The sequence below is a fragment of the Strix aluco genome, chromosome 20 (assembly GCF_031877795.1).
Source record: "Strix aluco isolate bStrAlu1 chromosome 20, bStrAlu1.hap1, whole genome shotgun sequence".
Taxonomy (NCBI): Eukaryota; Metazoa; Chordata; class Aves; order Strigiformes; family Strigidae; genus Strix; species Strix aluco.
Window position 1 is genome coordinate 4,619,535 of NC_133950.1, and position 14,174 is coordinate 4,633,708.

General features: G+C 47.0%; 1 protein-coding gene across 7 annotated transcripts in view; it reads right to left on the minus strand.

Moving 5' to 3' along the window:
- Nucleotides 1-14,174, minus strand: part of ZNF618 (zinc finger protein 618) — a 160,335-nt gene that overhangs the window by 9,127 nt on the left and 137,034 nt on the right. For 5 of the 7 annotated variants that reach the window (XM_074846611.1, XM_074846608.1, XM_074846607.1 and 2 more), the window contains 3 exons: nt 13,849-13,893; nt 5,952-6,029; nt 816-917 (listed from right to left, as the gene is read on the minus strand). In XM_074846611.1, coding sequence (XP_074702712.1) covers nt 816-917; nt 5,952-6,029; nt 13,849-13,893 — 225 coding nt within the window. The remainder of the gene's footprint in view (nt 1-815; nt 918-5,951; nt 6,030-13,848; nt 13,894-14,174) is intronic. The other 2 variants (XM_074846613.1, XM_074846610.1) reach the window with 1 other exon arrangement.

Below are 14,174 nucleotides of genomic sequence, written 5' to 3' on the forward strand. Positions count from 1 at the left end.
TCCAGTGCATTAACCAATGGCATCTCTGTGGTGTTCAGTGAGGAACTGCTTAGGTAAGTTATAATCATGTGTGCCGTTTGCTACCCATATCTACGGGCTGGTGTCACAGCTTAGCCCAGCTGGAAAACCTGTCCATTTTTGTGATTTGAGCCTTTTCTTTGAGACAGTTATTTTAAGAGGAGTTGCTTCAGTGAAGCATACAACTTCCTCCACCATCTCAAACAGCGCTGAAGCCCAAGCTTCCGTTTCTTCCTCTGATTTCCAGCAACCTTGCTATTTGTGGCTGATTTCGGGCAACATGAATGTCGTTTTTGGCCACACCAGGACACAAAAGCACCATGTTTTTGTATCATCCTTCCCCCAGGCTGCTCAGCCCAAATGCTTTGGAACTGATTTCCCACAGGGCTGTATTTTACCTTTTCCCGTAGTGAAGCACAAGCTCACGGACGAGCTGGGGGTATGGCCAGATGCTGGCTGCCTGCCAGCACAGGGAGTGACAGGTTATGCCTGTGTCACACCATGATGACTGGATTAGTTTTTTAACCCCAGGCCAGGAAGTCTGACCTTGGATCAGAAGCTAACTTCTTCCAGGAGTTCCCAAATGCATCTTCCTTACAAACCTTTCCAACCACCTCCCCAGGGTTCCCAGTGCTTTTTGCATACGAGCGCTCCTGTACAGGAATTACAGATGAAATCAAGCACAGTTAGGCGAGGACAAGGGCCTTGTGCAACGCCCATCACTGCTGCACCCTCTCTGTCACTTGTTCAAAGTGGACAAGTAAGCCCAGCATGAAAGAGCAAACGCTGCTACGTACTATTGTTGGCGTTATTTCTTTGGAGCTGTGGTTTCCACTTTTCTTCAACAACAGCTAGAGGTGATCTGGGCTGGCTAGAGGCAATATTGTTCTCGTTGTCAGCTGTGGGGCAAGAGACAGGGAGGTGTTAGAAGCACAAGGTAATAATGTACACAAAGAATGGGAAACAGTACCCATCTGCTTAGCATTTACTTATGGTTCCCTTAACTAAGGTGACACCAATCCACTACGTTCTCTGGAGCTTTTAAGCAGTTTTCAGTGAGACGGCACAGTACCATCAGAAACCTTGAAAACTGTCTATGGACCTGCAACCTATCACCTCCCAAAACGTGGCTGAAATGACAATGGCTTTTTCTGTGCACCAGTGACACTGATGTCATCAGCACACCTTGAGAAATATTGCACACCAGGAGGAATAGATGTTCCTTGTGCAGCCTGACTTGTGCAATTTGTTTGCTTTTGAAATTAAAGGAGGTGTAACGAACATTTATCTTTCCTTTGCCTTACTGCCTCTTTCTGCACCGCAGGTGGCTTCCCTTTTCTTTACTGTTAAGTACTTTGTTTTTCAGGCTGTGCTTAACTCCTTGATATCTAAACGACCTTATTACAATCTTCATATATGGTTTCCTACCACAGTAGAGAGGGAGCCAATCTCCTCTCAGGCTGCTCACTGCTGCCTCAGACTGGAAACAAAAATTAAAAAAAAACAAGTTTCTGGAGTGTGACCAAAGATCATTCCTCCCTGTGGATGTAAAGATATCAACCACCCTAGGGCTCTTTGTGTTCATGCTCCCATTTCTGGGCTAAACACTGGCTGCCAATCTGATGGGATCTTTCAAGGAAATGCAGTCACGATAGTAAATTCTGTATCATAGCCATGTGCTTTCCTCTCTTGTGCCCCAAGAATTTCTCCCCACCCTCCAGAATGAATTTTCCAGTTCTTAGTATGCTTCACTATGAAAGTGTGCTCTGAAACAGGCTGTGAAGCAACAATAAAGCGCACAATGAAGAGAAGTGGAAGAGGAAGGAGAAAGATGGAGAGACTGATGACCAGACTAGACAGAAAGATGGAATTAAAAACAAAGAAGACAAAACACATCCTTTACTCATCATAGCTGGACTCATCTCACCTAATTTTAGACATCTCTATTAGACATGTCTCTCTTCAAAGTGGCCCCTTGGGCCTTGTTTTACACTCAGTGGTGCAAAATAGGCTTAAGAGTGTGATTCACCCACCCAGGAAGAACTAGATGCCTCTTGTGGTATAAAATCCATCACGCTCTGAACTCACCTGGAGTCAATGACTTCTTCTCCACTGATTATAAAGGGAGTCCAAGTTGAGCTGCTCAGGTGGGAATATCTATAGCCTAGGCACACCAGCATGCAGTGAAATGAATCCTGCCCCAGCGCTCCAGAGAGCAGAGCACGAATTAGAGGAATGCCTTTATAGGGCACACACAGGTGCTTTGCTCTGCAGCCCAGGCTGATGTGGTGCTGTGCTGGGCAGAGCAGCGTGCTGCCCGTCAGAACAAACAGGAGAGGGCAAAGTTGCTCTCGTTCATGTGTGGCACTGACCTGGGAGAGAAGGGAGACCAGCAAGGATCTAGAGACAAGCAATGATGTGATGAAACTCCAGTGCCCTCTTCCTTACAAGCAAGTCCTCTCAAATCTGAGCAGCTCTGCACATTAACTGCTGGGGCATTCACAAAGCTTGCTGATGAACAGTCACAGGCTGCACAGTTACTGTTAGGTCTGGGCACTGCACTGGCCACAGACTAGATCAATACCCAAGACCAATCCAGGATATGACAGAACCAAGTAGACTCTCGGATTGCCTTGAGGACTGTATGTGCCCAGGGAATTCACTGGTCGTTGTTGGTACCTGGGGAGCACTGCCATGCTCAGGACTGCACAGGTCGGTCTTTGCAGGTGTGGAAGAGATGTGAAGAGCAGGACATGCTCTGGTGAATGCCAGTGATCAGATACGACACACCACTTCTCTCTCAGCATTTGCCTAGACTAATTGCTCTTGAGCTAATGCCACCAGTGTCCTCAATTCCAAACATCTGTGGGTAGGCAAAGGAAAATGCTGGATGTTGCTTACTAACTTTGTTCATGGTTCAGGCCTTCTTTGTCTTGGTGAGGGGCGGGTAGGGGGAGAAACTCTCCGTATTTCCTCCCCCCCTTCTCTATTTCATAATAATAGGGGATTTATTATGTACAAATATCCACTGGCATTCAATATGGCATTAACGAGATTTGTGCATTGCAGCCCCATCTTCCTTATCAGGCAGTCTGTGAACCACATAGATCATGGTTCTTTAATTTCTCTTCATGCCTCCAATCCTTTAAGCCAGGTTCAGCCTAGTCGTCCCTTTATTTTTTAGCTCTAGACTGTAGGAAGGGAATTATATGGCAGCACTCGACCTGAACAAAGTACTCTAAAGGGAGTCAAAGCTGTATATTGTACAGTGTAATTACAGAACAAATTCCTTTGCCTGGTGTTCTGCTTCCTATTTCTGCCTTTCAGCCTCCAATTTACATTCTAATTGCTTCTTCTCATTGTGTAGCTGCTTTATGGAGCTATAATCTCTCCTTATTACCTTCTAGCCTCCAGGCTCAGCCCTCTGAATGACTCAAGAGCCAGTATGTCCCTGCTTTTGCTCTTTTGAGACCAGCAACATGTTTCCTGTCTTTGGTCACTTGCAAGAAGGGCTCAGTGGATGCATCACGTTTAGTTGGAAGAGATCACCCCTTTGCATCAGACACGATAAGCCAAACTAGACTCCTGAACACATTAACTGAGGGAGTATTTGACCCATATGGGCTTCTTGTATCTCTGCATCCCCGTAATGTAACATTCCTTGAGCCAGGCATATGGACAGGTATAAACTGCTACTATGCCAGTGTCCCTGGTATGTGGGTCCTATGCCACCACTTCTGCTGATGACTGCAAGGTCTCTGCTCCCCCAGACTTCAGAGATGTTGTGCCAATGCTGCTTCTTGGATATGGAAATCCCCAAGCTCTGAGAGGCTAAAGGGCAACAAACTGCGACCAAGAGTAACTGCAAGCCCTGTGTAATATCTGCTGTTGATCTGCCTAAGTACAATATCCAGAACTGGACACCCACCAAAGCTGTCTGTAGCTTTCACACCTCTTCACTTTGTTTTGCCCTCCTCCCACAGTAGCAAATACCATGCCGCTCGTCCCCAGCTGCACAGATCTGGAGGAAAGGCTGCTGTTCCCTGCAGGGGAAGAGACATGAGCACAGGACTGGCAAGCACCATGCACAGAGATGCCACAGCAGGGGATGGCTGCTTTCACAGGGGCAGCCTCAGTGATGCCTGGAGAAAGCACTTAAAGATGACACGGACAAGCTTGCTGTCACTGTACCAGCGAGATGTTCAGGGGGAAGCAGCCAAGCAGAAGACAGTGACTTACAGAGAAAATACAGAGTTTAACAGGAGTAATCCTGAGTTGGGGAGAGGGGATTTACCCTTTAATATTAATCTCTGCTGACATTACATGAGTCAGATCACAGTTACCTGCTCCCTCCAGCCCTGTTCTGTGTCCAAAATAACCCAGGTGAACAAGCTCAGAGGCCATGGGCCATTTGTAAAGAAGAGAGAAGGAAGAAGCTGCAGACAGCACTAGCTTAGCATTTTCAACAGCTCACACCTTGCCAGTAAATTGCCATTCTCCCTTTTGATACCTCAACCTTGGTCCCTCCTTTGCAGCTCCTCTACTCAGTGTCACTAAGAGCTGTAACTCAAAATGCTGCATTTCAGTACCAGAGACCGGAACGAGGAACAGGATGGTCAGGATGCAGCTTGGAGGCAAGCAGAAATTGCCACAGACAAACAGTAAGAACAGACCCCAACACCATGGACTGACGGCAGCCTCTGCCCTGAGCGGAGCTTCACCACTCCTTGGTGTAACATGAAGTCCAAATACTCCACATTAACCAGCTTACGCTCTGACAGAAAATAACATGCACAAAGCTCATACCTTAAGAAATCACCCTAAATGTCTATTCATAAGATTACAAAGATGATAAATGAAGTAGCTCCTGAACAACACACCAAGTGTGCACTAAGATTTGCCAATGAGAACTGAACTGGAACCTAGGAACTGTATGGATGAAGAACTCAAGGGACACTGTTAAAATCAGGACTAAAACTAAAACACAGAACAAGGTAAGAACTTTGATTAGAATTACTGTTACAGAATGGAAACTATGCTTTTCCTCGAGCCACTTGTCCTTCTGTGCCACCCTACTCAGGGCTTACCTGTAAAGTGAGGGCAGATGCAAGCACATCTCAACAGAGCATCTGTCTATCAGAGACCACAGGTCTGTCAAAGGTGAATTAATTTGTAAACCTGTGTTAATTCACTTGAATTTTCATTCAAGAGGAAAAAATAAGAAAAAAAATTCTGCCAATATAAAAAAAATCCTGTTTGTACATTTTTGAATATTCTGAATGCTGTCTTTGAAACAGCTTTGGCTTTGAAATTTTACGTCTCTTATGTATTGAGATAGAAAAGAAAAAGGTGGCTTAGAAACAAAGAAGTGGAACTACTCCTCAGAATTTTCTTTTGAAGAAAGCAGAGAAGGAAATGAACATAACTGCTGAAATAGCAAATTCTTCCTTGGAGAACACATTTCAGTCCTTTGCAGAACTCCAGGAGACACAAGCACAGAAAAAGACTTGTGTGGGCAAAGGCTCTGCTGCCCTGAAAGGATTTTTGCTTTGTTTGCTTCAATGAGAACTACCCTTTTTGCAGGAGGGATTTCATCTGCTGTAGGAGTAACCCATTAACGCTTACGCAATGAGCATTCCCTAGATACCTTTGGATAAAGAGAATGAGTAGCTTGATGTGCTCTGTGCTAGCACGGCACGTTTCCTCTCTTCCTAAGGAAAGGGGTAGTATTTATGATACACCGGGAGCCTTACATTGTTGCAGCCGCTGCTGTGTGCTCCAGCCTTTGAGTATCTTTTTTGCTGCAGGTGAAATTACTGGGGCTTTGGAAACCGTGAGCACAGAAAGCTCTATTGACACACAACGGGGTCAACATCAGGCATCAGCGCAGAATTTAATTCTCCGCTTCAAGCGAGTCGAAGTGCCCAGCTTACCTGCATGGGACTGCATGTGCTCCAGGAGATTGTTATAAAACTGGAACTGGATTCCACAAGCTCCACAGGTGTAAGGCTCTGTTTGGGAGAAATCAGTTCAGAAGAATTATACAGAGTATGCAGGGAAGCAGCACACGTGCATACTTCAGTTTGTACAGTAGCGGGGCAGCGCCTGAGGGCCCGGTCCTTGTCACCTCAGCCCACGTGTGCACGTCACAGCGGCTCCTCAGAACCGAAGCCGCGGGGCTCAGGCTGTGATTCGGGAAAGCGCCAGGGCACGTCACTGCTTCCTGGGCTGGGGTCAGGCATTTTTCCACGTGCTTCACTTTACTGCCACAAGAAGGCCCGGGATGGCAGAGGGACAGCTCGTGCACTAAAGCGAAGCACCTGCCAGTGTGTGTTTAGGGGGGATCTCAGTGAAGCTGCACAAAGATTTGAGAGGCTACACACTGACCAGGGTTTACTAGCTCATGCCTGCTGCAGGCTGTTTTAAGCATATCCTTGTTCTTTTTAAGCCTGAAAGCAAAGCATGGTGAATTCATTTTACATCCAGTTCTGTCAAATTCCAGTCTCTGCTGCCTTTCCTGAGTAAGACAAGGAGCATCAGGTTGTGAAAAATCCTGTTGCTCAGAAGTTGGGGCATGGAGAAGTGCCATGGGGGGAACTCAGCTTGATTTTTTTGTGGCTGTCAGCAAGTGCAGCGAGACTGGGGAATGGTGAGTGCCACTGGGCTCGGTGGCAGCAAGTCGCCGGGGTAAGCAGAGGTGGAGGGGAAGAAGCACAGAAATCAGAGCTGTGCCAGAAGGCTGAGAGCAGAGCAGGAGAGCCATGTTGCCAGAGTAATATGGATGAGCTGGAGTCAGGAAAGAGCTGGGTGCAGAGCTCCCTCATGAGCTGAAAGATACTTTTAGTTCTGTTCTAACAAGTGTGTTGAAAGTGCACTTTTTCCACTGAATTAACCTAACAGCAAATGTTTGCAGTTGCTCGTTTAAACAGTATTAGTTGAGTGCATTAGTTGACAGATGTAGTACCAAACTACAGTGGCTGAAATACGTTAACATTGCAGTTTGCTTCTATACCTCCAGACATACGAGCACGCTGCCGCCATTTATGCTGTGGCATTTTGTTTCGTAACAGCAGAATGGACAAAGGCAAGCATCTGGTATACAAACAGCTTTGCATACAAATGCCTGGCACACACACAGATCAAGGTCTATTGCTACAATACACCAGAAAACTGTATCTGTGTTCGAAGTGAAAAACATATCCTGTATCAATGAATAAGCAAAAGCACCAGCATCCAGGATGGAAGAACCAAAATACAGGAAAGCACAAGCCTGACTGGGCTATAATCTGTAAGAAGTCTATCTCAGGTAGCAAACCCCAGAATTCATCAGATGGCTACAGGAAGCTGTGAGGAAAAACATAAAAGAGAACATGAGTGGTTTGTATAAGCTATACTTATATGCCGTAAGGTTAAACACCCTGCTGTGCCTTTCCCACAGAACCTACAGCCCTCTGAAAAGATGAAGCCAGCTCCATCTGGAGGAGCTGTGCTCAGTGCTTTATTTAACTTAATGTATTTTCTTGTGATGCTATTCCTGTGTTTTGCTGTAGTGAGTAAGTTTGGAAATACTGTACTTAAGTAACTGTGCTTGTGAAAAAAAGGGAAGACTTTGGCAGCTGAGTGACACGCTCAGGAATTTCAGGACTGGGGGAATTAACATGGACTGGCTGTTTCTGTTGAAATCATCAGTAGTGAAATAGTCAGTTGTGGTAAAATGCCACAAAAGGTAGAATGCAATCTAATTGTTTAGACTCTGTTTGTAACTATCAGAGAGGAAAAGACCCCACACGGGTGCAAACCATCACTCTTAGATACACATTTCAATGCCAGATGACTTGTGACACAGACGCACCTATTTGCTGCTTATGGAACCTCAACTGCTGAGATGGAAATGTCTCCAACTAAGTGGGTTGATTCTCCCTTCAAGTGTCAGAATTAACATTTGATTAATCTAATGAAAGAAGTCACACTTCAAAGAGCCTGCTGAATGTTGCTGACAGGTTCCTGGCAGGGTCAGAAGAGCTGCAGTGCTGCAGCCAGGGCAGTTTATAAAGCTACCACCTCTTTGCCCCACTGCTTCGCTGGAGCCCCTTCCCCTACAACAGAGTTGGAAGAACAGAAAATGCTGTACACCTCAGGTGCTTCAGAAAGTCCTGAAATTCAGAGATTTCCTGGAACACTTTCAGGTCTCCGTGTGCCATTTAAACATAAGCAGGCACATGTATTCCCTTCCGCCATCTCTGCCTGTAGTAACCTCGGCCCAAGAAAGTGGTGGCGAAGCAATCCATCCTTCGCTCTTCTCTGCTCCCAGACAAGTACACAAACTCCACAATTCTCCTAGAAGCAGGTTTCCAAGTAGCCACCAGAACAACTCCTCCCCTAAGCTCAGTCACAGGGCACCTCACCAGGAAGCAAATCACTCACATGCAGCGCTCTCCAAGCAGCACATTTCTCACATTCATTTTTCTCTTTTGTTTCATTACATGCTCTTATTTCTTCTCAGCTTACTGTGTCTCACTGAGCTGCTTTATCTTCCTCCTGTTATATTCTCAGCTATTTTATCAACATAAACCTGTGCTGTCTTTCTTGTAGCTCTCCCCTTGCCTGACTCCCCTTCACTCCTGACCTGCCTTTTCTGGGTTCTCTCCATCTCCATCCATCAGTCACCATCAAGATCTCCACAGTTTCTCAAGCTCCTCCCTCTGCCACTACAACATGCTGTGTGCTCAGTGCACTCAGTGACTCCGAAAGGTCTCTCATTTGTGATTCTTCTCAGAAAAGTCTTTTTGTTTTTCATCTCATTTCCAAAAGCCTCCCCTTCTGTTTTACTACAGAAATGTCCACCACTGGAAACAAAACCACTGTCTACTTTCAAAAACTAATTTTGCATTCTGAAAATGCCAAAACATTTTCTAAATACTTTTGAGACAAGGAGTCACAGAAATCTACAGTTTGCCAAAACAAAAATGAGTTAAATTAAAACTAGGGATAAAATTTAAATTCATCCAACAATTCAAAAGTCCTTCCTGGGGAGGAGGGAAGGGATGCTTGGGAGCATGTGCAGAATCCCTGTGGGAATGGACGAACTCACTTTATTTCCCAGGGCTTTCCCAAACCTCATACTTCTGAGATTTCAGCTTCTAAGCCCCTTATGCTCCACAGTGCAAAGAGCTGGGAACAGTCAGGCTGACTGGAAGGAGGAGGGTGGCATGTCTCAGTGCTAGAAGAGGGAGAGGGATCTGGAAGGTGGAGAGAAGAAAGAGGCAATCCGTATCTGAAACCAGGCAAAAGCCACCGCTGGAAAAGAACTGCTCATCTGGGCTAGTATGCACAGTGAGTAAATCCCTTCTCCCTTTTGATTTCTGCTGGCAACTTAAAGGTAGAGTTAACTGTAAAAGTTGTCAAAACTGCTCTGAACACCCCTGTGAGCCACACTTGTGTCCCTTTCTTCTTCATGGGAGCACAGTCCCTCTCTGCACCACTGCAAGACCTCTGCTTTTCCTTCCCCAGGAGCAATTTCAGCTCTCCTCTTCCCTGCTCAGACTGAGGTTTACAGATCCAGAGGGGATCTGCTCTCCATCGAGTGGTCTCAACTCAGCAAGGGGCCCACAGGTAACGAACCTCTCCTCTCCCTCTCGGCTTTGCTGGTGGCAGTACAAGGGAAGCTGGGACCCATTTGTGCTGTTCACATGAACCCCGAGAACACCTGTGCTCCCCAACAGCTCCAGTTGTTTTGAGTGACCAAGACAGGCCATACATATACAAGAAAGCAGGAAGAGTGGCTGTGCAGTCAGCTCAGAAATGGCTCAGAGACTTCTGACCTGCAGCAGGACTGCCTGGACAGCCTGTCCCATGATTCTGGAAACCTTCTCCCTCACTCCTCAAACCCTTAATTGCTTCTTAGGAACCAATTCGTCTTGCTGCTCCATATCTGAGGGGGATGGAAGTTGTGGCAGGAGCAACAGGACCCCCTTTGAGAGGAAAAAACAGCTGTTTACCCCACGTGCTCAAACTGGCTCCTGGCTCTCACTTAGGGCCATGGGCCTCTTAGCAATGCCAGGTGCTGTGAGCATCCTACCTCTGTTCCCCTAGCGTGGACTGGGGAGGAGGGTGCTCTGCTTTCTCCAAGCTTCCTCTATTTGCATTCCCTTGGGCAGATGCTAAACACGTGCTGGTGCCAGCTGGTCTCTTGCTGTGTACTTGGCTTGCTCAGGCTGCAGGCTGGGACTCCAGTTCACACCTGTAACCACAGCTCCTGGAGCCCTGAGCCCTCCTGGGCTGGTGCAGGACATGGGCTACAACATCCCGAGACCCCATCAATTCCCAGCAGGCACCCAGTGCTGTCGCACTCACACAACCTTCCTTTACACTTGTATCTCAAGGGAGCGGAGGATAAATTCACCAGTCTGCATTAGTAGCTTTCCCTTCCTCTCCTTGTCTCCACAGCTCACTCTTAGTAACTGCTGCTCAGCCTAAAGCAGCTGGGTGATTGGAAGGGTGGGTGTGAAAACTGCCCAAAGCTCACCTTACACAGCCACGGAAGGGGGAAGGAGACAGGCAGAGTTCAGCAAGGCTGGTTTCAGAGTACTCCCCCCTTTACAGGCTGAAATCCCATGCTTTGGTTGCTCTTGCTTTGTTGGCCAGGCTGTGACCCAGGCACAACGTCCCGCAGTGTGCATGTAGCAGACCGTGTCCTTGCTACTATGGACTGGCACTAGTGCATCCTACAGAAACTTCATGTTAGCAAATAAGCCATTAAAATCCTGCAACGCTCAACTCTAAACCTGTAGTGCAGCACTCTCATACATCACTGAACAGCTCAGAAGATGAAATGCCAGGATATAGCACTCCTATCCACCTCTGGAAAGCAAGCTCTTCACACAGCCAAGACCAGAGCCGTGAAGCTGGGGCAGCAGTCAGAGATGCTGCATCTTCTGCAGGCCTTGGGATACAGCTTGAGCTCTCCCATGGGTCCATGTTCAGCCATGGCTATGACGCATTTTCCTGCAGAAGCCTGAGAGCCTGTGCAACAGCAGGGAAAGGGCTCTTGCCTGACCCCCGACACATGCTGCTGGGCCAGGAGCCTTGCAGAGCAAGCCTCTGGGCATCTATTCTCCATGTTCTGCCTCTTCTCACATGCATGAGGCTTTGCTGCAGAAAGGGTGGAAACAGGCTCTGAGCCTTCACAAAAAGACAAGAAATCATGAATTGAACCCTCAGACAGTTCAGGCTGCCACGTGAGCCCCACTGTCTCTCTGGCTCTCTGTTGTTGCTGCATGTTTAGAAGATTTCTGCAAGCCTGTAGCCTAAATTTGGCAGTGGAAAGTCTGTGTATGAAATGGCAAATGTTGTGTGGGCCAGACCTGTCCACACAGCACCGGAGAAGAAGGGGAAAGGGTACAACACCGAGTATATGACAGGTGAGGCTGCACAATGCCTACACTGCTCCCTTGCTATCTGTCCACCCACCATCTTTTCCCATCTCCCTCCTCCAGTCCCTCCTTCCTCACTGGCTGTCCCCTTCCACTTGGAGCCTGTGGCACAGACCCAGCAGGTTCTTCTCTCGAGCCATGCTAGCTGTCACTGGGCTATCTGCTCCTTCCACTGCCTGCCATGCAGAGGAGCAGACCCCAAGGCTTGGAGATGGCCACCTCTGAAGCGTCAGTGCCATCCTCTCTCCAGTAACCTGGGGATCGCACTGTGCTGAGCCAGGATCCTGACTCTGTACGGCTCTTCTGAGGCAAAATATTTGAAAATTTGGAAGGAGGGGGAAATCACTCTGAAAATGTCCTGTCTGCCAGCAGAAAAGGGCTACTCTACAGCCAACTGATCTCAGCGGAGTCTGACTCTCATTCCCAAGTTTTCCCACAATGTAGAGCAGCTACATAGTGGAGAGCACAAGAAAATCTGCTGCAAGCAAACAGTGCCATTGGAACTGCAAACACCCAGAACAGCTTCTTGCAAGTTGTCTAAAACTCAAGCACTGCAGCACCCCTAAGCAATGGCATTTCATTCTCCTATCAAGCACCAAAGACCTTTTCTCCCCAAAAAGAAGAGACATTTGTCTGTGGTGCACTGGGTGTTGGCTGCTGAGCACAAAGCACTCCTTCTCCCCAAGGTATTCTTCCCCAGAAAAAACCACCTCCTTTGTGAGCCAGGTCCCTCTCTGCTCTGAACAAGACATGCTATCACGTCACCCTTACTGGCTGTCCAGGTACTCTCTGAAAACACCTTTACAGAAATCTAAAGCACCAGCAGCTGCTGAAGTCTCTTCAGTCTCTTGAGCCACATAGAACTAACACTCACAGTTGGTTGCACAGTTTAAAACATCTTTCCACAGGGCTATTATTAGACACTTTTATTAGTGCTTTATGTATACCCAGTGAACAAGGCTCCACAATAAGGCAGCAGGCTGTATAAGCCAAGACAGAGAAAAAACAGCATTTGTGCTTAGGTTAAATAAATCACTCTAATTCCCATGTTAACTCTCATTGCCACATCTAAGCCAGAGAAAATAGCAGAGCCTGGTTTGAGGCCAGGAGTGAACATGAGTTGAGAGCTTTTAACAGAAAGTTTCAACAGAAAACGCCCTGAGCTGCTTGTGCATGAGTGAAACCCAGCAGCCAGCTCAACGACTGATGGCAGCACAGGGAGCAGACCCCCAGGCAGCTCTCCCCTCAACAGAGAAGACCCACATTTCAACACTTCTGTCCACATTTTGATGAAAAACAAATGCAGAAGAACTGTAAGGGAAATGTCTCAGTGTTTTTGCTCAATGTTTCCATTGGCTTTAATAACAGTGTAACTGCATCTTCCCGTACCTTTGACACAAACCAATGACAGAATACATTAGAACCAGCAGCAGTCTCCTAGAAAAATGCCGTCACATATCAAAATAAGGGGAAGTTTCTCGAAAACAGAAGTTTCTGTCGCTTCCACCCCTCTCAGACAACAAAAGAGGTGCGATGTAAAAAGATGCTATGAAGCATGCTTTAAAAAGGGGAGTCCTGAATGCATCATGGTTGTTAAAATTTGTTGGCACTAATTTGATTTCTCTTCCAACGTGAACTCTCATGTTCTGAATAAAGCTCTCACTTCTTTCTCAGGTTTGTAAGTGGAGAAAGAACAAGCATCCTGTGCCACTGCAGTCATGCTCAGGGTGCAGCACTCAGGAGTGTCCTATACTTAAGAGACAGCAGTCCTGGATTACGAGGCTGGCGCAGACAGTATCACCCCCAAGATCCAGACACAAGCTAAGCAGTCACCAAACGCACTGTAAGACAAAGGAAGAAGCTCTGTCTATTGAAAGCATCAAGGACACAGGGCAGAGTCTCAAGCAGAGCCCACCTGCATCCGCCCATCCCAAACCTGCTCTCCCTCCCCTGCTGCTTGCTCACCACCGTGCCCTGGGCTCCCATTTCTCATCCGTGCTCTCAAGCCAAAGCAAATTGTCTCTGCAAAGGTGTTTAGTGAGCCGAGCCATGAAGCCTAGTTTTCCCGTGCATAAGTGTAACTTAAACACGGGTTCATTTTCAGTCTTCAAACCCTGGTCTCTCAGAACACGTATTGGCGTATTTCATAAAAATTAACTCCCAGAAGGCCGTGAGTCTAAATGGTCTAGCAGCCACATACTGCACAGGAACACCCTGAAGGATTTCTGTTGCATTTACTTCTGAAACCAGAGCCACAGAAGAGAGGCATTTTGTTCTTTGACACCTGGACTCATAATAAAAACCCATTTATTCGTGAAAAATGCTAAGAGGGCAGGCCAGCACAGCTGCAGGGTGAAAGTCCCCGCCTTTGCGCACCACAGACATCCATCACACTTACTTTGTAAAAGCGGGAAAGGATTTGAAATCAGGGGACTTGCGGTTTCTGCAAAAAAGAAAGAGATTTAAATATTGAGACTGGCAGAGACCTCGCTGCATGCTACACAGCTCTGCCTATCTGCTCACTGATCCTTATCCTTACTCCGCACTTCCAGATTTAACTGTGGCAGGATGGGGGTCTCCATTTACTGCAGATTATGACATGATCAGCTGTGAATTTTCTGTCTCAGTGTCTTGCTAAGTATCTCATGGCTGGGAATCTGCCTCTTTCCTTCCCATTTTGAAATGTCCAGAGATTTTAACACACACCCTATGCTACAGTAATGG